This window comes from Coloeus monedula, assembly GCF_965178545.1.
Source record: "Coloeus monedula genome assembly, chromosome: 8".
NCBI lineage: Eukaryota > Metazoa > Chordata > Aves > Passeriformes > Corvidae > Coloeus > Coloeus monedula.
Window position 1 is genome coordinate 38,157,750 of NC_138788.1, and position 7,622 is coordinate 38,165,371.

The 7,622-nt window shown below is 54.1% G+C and overlaps 1 protein-coding gene across 1 annotated transcript; it reads right to left on the reverse strand.

Annotated features, from left to right (window-relative positions):
- Nucleotides 1–158: 158 nt before the first annotated feature.
- On the reverse strand, nt 159–7,403 carry BNIP3 (BCL2 interacting protein 3). The gene is made up of 6 exons (XM_082286438.1): nt 7,287–7,403; nt 4,714–4,897; nt 3,666–3,750; nt 2,004–2,110; nt 1,763–1,912; nt 159–1,082 (listed from the first exon to the last, which is right to left on the reverse strand). Exons 1-6 carry the CDS (start codon nt 7,321–7,323, stop codon nt 1,031–1,033), a joined length of 615 nt encoding a protein of 204 aa, XP_082142564.1. The 5' UTR covers nt 7,324–7,403; the 3' UTR covers nt 159–1,030.
- Nucleotides 7,404–7,622: the final 219 nt, after the last annotated feature.

Here is a 7,622-nt window from a genome sequence, read left to right on the forward strand (position 1 = left end):
CTGCCCAGGGCCTGCTGAGGTTTGTTTGATGCTGTTTCTATGGAAACTTCTCAGTTCTGTGTCAGTGACGTGACCAGTGGGAAAGGGGCAGGTGGAGGCCAAGAGCCTCATCAACCCCTTTCCGCTGTTACTGGAGAAAAAGGAATGAGGAAACTGAGTTCACCAGGAACCTTTTTATTTAAATATATAAAACATGGTATTTTGGCAAACATTCATTTTCTCATTAAATAAGGTAAAATCACTGAAGGGAAAGGCATTGCTTCAGTAAAAACCAAGGAGAAGCCACCCTGTGGTTCATCTGCCCAGGGCTGGGGTCAGGTAAAGCCTGTGAAGCGACAGCCTGCGGTAGGTACAGCAGAGAACTTGGAGTAACTTCTAGGGGTTAAATAAATGTCCTGGCAAAAGCAGCTTTTAGTAGGCACTAAATAAATCCAAATTCTACCTCTGAACTAGGACAAACGGATGGAGTTTTACCCATGTGCTCATCTCTCTTCCCACTGTGTCTCAACACTTTACACCTCCCACCGAAGTGAACTAAGCAACAACTACCAGAGGAAAAGCTGCCCCAGGGCCGGTGACAGCCCCTGGGAACTCCCGGATCGATCTGTAAGGCCACTCGTAGTTTGGGCTAATCCCTCCCTGTGGGGACTGCAGGAGCAGTGCCAACGTTCCCACCCCAGGCACAGGAACAGGAGCGGGCAGGATGGACACGGCCCAGCACAAGGGCTGCTGAAAGCTGGGATTGCTTTAAACATGGAGCTGCTCTACTTCTCAGGTACTTCACTACAAAGCACTAAGGGACATTACAGCATCTGCCACGTGCTCTAGGGGTTGATCCAGCAGGGATTGATCCAGAAGGCTCTATGTGACACAGGAGCTCCAGCGTCTCCCTTCCCATTTTTAGACTAAACTAAAACAGGACACGGACAGGACACACACACGACGGCGCCACGACCAGCTCCCCCCTCCTCTGCACCTCCTGCGCTCCAGCTGAGTCTGCCTTGCTCCAACTCCTCCACCCCGGGTGCCTCTAGAAGGTGCTGCTGGAAGCTGTGGTGGTCAGGCGCCTCCCGATGTAAATCCTGCGGGGCAGAGCACACGGTCAGCCAGAGCTGCACTTTCTCTCTACCAGGTCGCTGCCTCTGGAATTCCCAGCAGGAGCAGCACTGCCAGCTGTAACCAAACAGGGACAAAACTGCCCTGGAGCCCAGTCCCAGTGATTCTGCCCCTGCTCTGGCACTGCTCCCCAGCCCCAGGGCCAGCACATACCCCCCACACTGATGCTGGAAAGGAAACCTCCATCGTGTTTAATTGTCTCAGTCACATGTCCCCCATCCTTCCCAGGAGGGAATTTAGAAATATATTAAATAGTTTAAAATAATATTAAGTATTTTTAAATCTATGTCAGTGGAATTTTAAAATCTATTAAATATTAGCTTTTTCCTTTGCTGATCTCCTAATTTTGAGATTAAGGGTCTCATCCAGCAGACCCAAGTGTTGTGTGACTACAGTTCCAGTGGACAGAATTCCACATTTCCCTGGCCCTTAATTGTTCTGAGAAATTCCCAACCAGTGAGAAAATCAGAAAACTTCCACCATCCAGCAATACCACAGGCAGGAAGCACTTCCTGAATAACCATCTCTCCTCCTTCATGGAGAAAAGTTACTCTTCTCTTGGGCAAAGAGGGAATTGGGAATCAGAATCAGGACTCAAAGAAAGCAGGTAAAAAAATCTGCTTTTTTTTTTTCAATTGAACCTTACCCCAGTCCAATGGCCAGCAGGTGAGAGAGCAGCAGGGATGGGAGGAAAACTTTCAGGAATTCCGCAGAGAATATTCCCCCTTTCTTCATGACGCTGGTGTTCCTCATGCTGAGCGTGGCTGTGCGCCGGGGGTGTTTGAAGAGGAATTCCCTGGATTTGGGGAAGAAATGGGAAGCGTGTGTTCAGGCCTGGAGAAGGAGAAGCTGCACGGAGCTCACCCAGCAGCTGTGCCAGCACTCACTTGGGTGGGATGTTCTCGGGCCGGCTGGACCAATCCCAGATCCAATCCGCGTTCTTCCTCAGCAGCCGCTCCACCTCCCTCCTCCTTTCCAGGAAATCCTCCTCAGACTGAAACCAAGAGCCACCACCATCAGACAGCAGCCGGAGCCAGGACAGCTGAGAGCTGCCAGAGCTCCTGCTCTGCAGCCAGGACCACTGCCGAGGCCAGCTCTGACTCTCACCTTCCCACCCTTTCCCATGTCCCTTCCGTGGAAGTGTTCACATCCCAGATCAAGATGGGGAGCAGGGAGATCCATCTTCAGAGTGGGATGTGAATAGCAAAGACCATATCCCATATCCCATATCCCATATCCCATACGTGCCTACAACAAGACTGCCCTGGCAGTGAAATCCCAGAGCCCAGCGTTTAATCCTCATGCACAGACCGAAAATATCCCCAGCCCCCAGCTCTGATGGACACTGGGCACAGGGATTTCCTGCCCATGCTCAGAGCTGGCAGGTGTCACTGACTCCTTGTCCAGCTCCTGCAGGGAATAATTCCAGTCCCTGGGCCATCCTGGGCAGGCAGGTGGCCCTGGCCAGGTGTGTGCTCACAGAACAAGCCCCCCCAAGCCAGGCTTTGGTGCAGTTACAGCACAAACGCTGAGTAAGGGCAGAGCTCCTGGCTCAGCTCAGCTCCATTCCATGCAGCCAAGGCCTTGGGATAAAAATAGATCCTGCTCCCAGAATTCCAACAGCTCTTGATGCACAGACACATGGGACAGAAATAAAACTGCCCAGGCAGCTGCAATTCTGATGGCTTTCTAACTTGGGGTTATTTCTTCTCAAAGTCTAAATAATGATCTTTAAACAGCTGAAGGGTGTTTCTGACAATATAAAAATAATCATTTCCAGTAATAATTAACTTGCAGTACCATATTTAGCTAGCCTAAAGCTGGGTCCTCAAGAGTCTGGCAGGAGTTGTAGAGAAGATGCAGAAAAATTCACTTCCTTGAAATACTTCCTTCCTCAAAATGTTTTGCAAGTGATTTTTTTCATATTAAAAGCTAATTTATTACACTGAAGACTTCCAATTTCAGCCTGTCATCCTGCAATAAACCCTGTATTGATAAAATATGGTCAATGTACGTCCTTTCCCCCACTCTCGTTTCAAATGTGTTTATTCACTTTCCTTGCAAGGTAAACACACCTACAAAATGAAATCAGAAAGAACAGGGAGTGTTCCAAAGCAGCATGTATTCAGGTTTGGTTTTAATTGTTAGAACACCTGGAATCAAAGCTATGGCAGGGCTTGGAAATTGTGTATTTTTGGTATTTTTGGCTGCCATGTTTAAGTGACTCTAGAAATTCTTGCTGCTGTCAAAATAACTCTTAAAATTCCTACTAAATTGGTGGAGGTGCATTTAAACATTGGTGGGGGATGCAGGAAATGTACCCAGTCAGCAGCCAAAGGGGGAGGGGAAATCCTTCTGAAAAATCTCAGTTACAGATTGGAAAGACCAAACCAAAACATCCCCACGTGTCAGGAGCAGACACAGCCAGCCCAGCCCTGCCAGGGCTACTGAGAGTTATGGAAGTCTCTGCTTTAGCAGCTTCCCCTGCTACTCCCCAGCAGCACAGAGAGCCAGAGCTCCCCTCTCCCACAGCAAGGTGAGGATTTTACCTGGAAGCTGTTCTTCTCCCCACTGCTGTGGCTCTCTACCTCCAGAGCTCTGTGACTGTCCTGGGGGGTCTGCGAGCGAGGAGGGCTGGAGCGAGACAGAAGCACAGGGAAGGAAGGGGGTGAAGCTTTCCGGGACACAGATCCTACAGCAGCAGCCAGCCCCGGGAGCTGCTGGGCTCGCTCTGCCCCGGAGTGCCCTGGCCACGACCCAAGGGCTGCACGGGGCTGTGCTGCCACAGCCCAGCCACCACAGTCACACCAGCCACAGCTGATTCCCAACCCTCTGCCCACACTGCTGGTGGGGCCCGGGCACTTCCACAGACACAACAGGCAGCAAACTGGAGTGGAAGTGGGGTGTGGTTTGAATCCTGCCAGGCCAGGCAGCTCCACGTCCCGCTGTGGAGTTTGAGTCCTGGGGGTTGGGTTTTTCTAAATACGATTTAGGCTGGAGACCTCACAGTCCATCAAAATCCAATAAATGCATTAATGGCACTGCCTCACCACCTGCCCCAGGGCTGAGCTGTTGTGTGACACTCCTGGAAACCTGCTCTGGTTTCTCAACAAGGCACAGGACAGCTCTTCAGCCAGAAGCTGTCTGCCCCTCTCCCTGCCCCTCGTGTCCCAGGCAGCGGTGCCCAGAAGGACAGCACTGCCAGTGCCAGGCCTGACCCACAGCTGGCTCTGGAGCGTTCATTCCCCAGGAGGAGCTGCCTGCACACACTCCCAGGGGCAGGGCAGCTGCTGGGAGCCTCGGCAGGGACACAGCACAATCCCTCCGTGACATGGGAGGAGGATTCCGGAGTCAGCTTCCCTGTAACTCCCTCCCTGCAGGGCAGGCCTGATCCCAGCGCTGCTGTGGATTTAAACACCAGCCTTTGCAGGAGCAGCGTCCCTCTGTGCGTCTGTGCACACACGTGTCCACGTGCAAACACACACGTACATCTCTAACACACAGCTTCCACCTTTGCCCCTGGGCATCCAGCTGTCCTTGGGACCCCGTGGTGACCTTGGCAGGGCCCTCCCTGCGCCCGGCAGAGCTCCTGCTCACCTGTCACAGTGCGAGCTCTCCCTGGAGCTGCTCCTGCCCGACTCGTGCTGGGCGTCCAGCAGGATCTTCTCCATGTCCCCGTTGTGGATGGAGAGGGAGGCCGGCACCTGCTCCTGGCTCCCCGCAGACACAGAGCTCCCACTGCCACTCCCATTGCTGCTGAAGTGCAGTTCCACCCAGGACCCTGCTCGGCAGAAAGGAGAGCTGAGCCCCAGGAACCTGAGGGCTTTGCTACGGGCATGCGAGCGACGACCCTGGGGCTCCTGCCTGGAATGACGCTGCAGGGACGCAGAGCCAGCCCTGCCTCCCAGCTCATAAACAGCATGGAATGCAAAGTGCAGGGAGCCGGGAGCGAGCTGGGAAGGCTCACGGGGCTGGGAAGCAGCTGCTCAGTACATTGTGTTTCTCTCTGCACACAGAGATCTTTTATGTTGGGATATATTCAGAATTCATTGTTCAACACAGGTGGCAGTCAAAATAATCTCAAGGACTTCTGCTGCCAAAGTTCAATTATTCATTTATTGAAATTATTTTGTGCTCCAGAGCCCAGGGACTGTCTTGTTCAGCCTTTTTTCAGTCCCTTTTGTAGGTGTTGCTGTTAAGCAACAGCGGGAGTGTGACAAGGGCTGTCATGGGTTTGCTCCTTGCAGTATATTTAACACAGTCACATGGGCTTTGTTTTCCTAAGGGAGGGAATAACAACTCCCTCCTGGGCAGGGACAGCTCACTGCAGGGCCTGGAGCTGTTCCCTCTCCTATAGAATCATGGAATGGTTTGGGTAGGGAGGGACCTCAAAGCCCATCCAGTGCCACCCCTACCATGGCAGGGACACCTCCCACTGTCCCAGGCTGCTCCCAGCCCCAATGTCCAGCCTGGCCTTGGGCACTGCCAGGGATCCAGGGGCAGCCCCAGCTGCTCTGGGCACCCTGTGCCAGGGCCTGCCCACCCTCCCAGGGAACAATTCCTGCCCAATCTCCCATCCAGCCCTGTCCTCTGGCACTGGGAAGCCATTCCCTGGGTCCTGGCACTGCAGCCCCCTGTAAATGAGCTCAGGGAACAGAAAACACCTGAATTACACAAATGCCAGAGGAATCCTGCTGTGGAACACGTGTGGCCCAGCCACAGGAGTGCACAGGGAACAGAGCAGTGAGGACAGCAGGAACTCCCCGAATTCTGGGGAAGGATGTCTAAGGAATAAGGAGGGAAAGGAAGAGACGCAGGTAGTGGTGGCTTGGGCTGTTCCTGCCCGCTGGGCACAGCTCGGGGAATGAAGCCACAGCAGGAACAGCTGGAGCTGCAGGTCTGCAAGGTCCCTTCCCAGCCATCCATGGCTGAAGGAGCAGCATCACAGGAATGCAGGTGGGGAGAAGCCAGTGCAGGGATTTAGTGTGAAGCAGGAACATCAGACGAGCAAAGATATCCCAGATATCCTGCCTGGGAGGAGACTGAGGGCTCCAAAATTAAATGGGAACAGCACAAAACCAAACTGCCTCACGGCCATGAATAACACGAGTATCTCCCTTCTAAATACAGAAACCACCATCTGGACAGCCAAGGTACCACACAACCTGCTGGATAAAAACATTCCAGGCCACCGAGTTTGGAACAGACACTTTTCTTCAAAAACCCTTTTCCTTCACAGCTGCTTTGTTGTTGTTTGGGTTTGTCTGGGAATTTTCCCCTCCACATGACAGTGCCTGGTATGTGGCAGGGAGTGTGTTTAGAGCCAGACAAATCCTTCCCTACCCTTTCCCCCGAAATTTATGGAAGCTCAAGCTGTTACCAAAGAACGATCACAACCACTAGAGCTCAAGTTAAGACTTTATCTGCTGAAATCTTACTGGGTTCAGTGCTGGGAATGCAGGATAAAGCAGGGAGAGGATTGGGATTACAGCAGCAAGAGGACAACAGATGTAGTTTACAATATTCCCTTTTTTTCCTTCTTCTTTTGGACACTCCTCAGAGTAAGGCTGTGCTGGAGCACATGGAACGGGCTGTGATCATCATTTAAAGATAGAAGAACCCGTGTTTTCACGCAGCTGGAAATACAAACAGAGGACAGCCCACGAGAGGCGATGCAGCCCGGACAGGTGAGTGACGGGGACGGGCTCAGCACAGAGGATCCTACACGGCATCCCAGCCCAGGACACAGGTGCGAGCACGGATCACCATCACCAAGTACTGGATCAGCACTGGAAAGCTTCATTTCCTTAAGATACAGCTTTCAGTGCTTGAAATAAAGACGGGGAATGCCACAGGGAGTGAGAATGTCCCCATGAATCGCTACAATCACGGTGCCAATCCCACTATTTGCGGCTGCGCTCGGATTTTTCCCTTTCCCGGCGAATTTGGTGCTATGTAACACCTGATCCCTACGACGGACCCGATCCCTCCTCACAAGCACATCCACCTGCCCTCCTCCCTGGGACAAGGGGGGATGGACACGCACTGCAGCGCACTCATCTATCACAATATCGAATATCGCGACCTAGAAGGGACCCGCGCTGGCGCAACCCGCAGCGCCCGGGCAGCGGCGCGCCCCCGGCCCCCAGCCCGAGCCCCGCTGGCCTTACCCTGCAGGTTCTCCTCCTGCGGGCTCTGTCGCGACATGGCGGGCGGGCGGCGGGGCACGCACTGACCGCGACACCGCCCGCGCGCGCCCGCCGCGCCGCCCGCCCTGACGTCAGCGCCGCGCCGCCCTCCCATTGGCCCGCGCGGCGGGGCGGGGCGGGGCGGGGGGCGCGCGCTCCCACAGCGCCCCCGGGGCCGCCATGATGGCGGGGCGGGCCTGGGGAGAGACGGGACAGCGGGGATGGGGATGGGGACAACGGGGATGGGGACAGCGGGGATGGGGACAGCGGGGATCGGGACAGCGGGGATGGGGACGGGGACAGCGGGGATGGGGACAG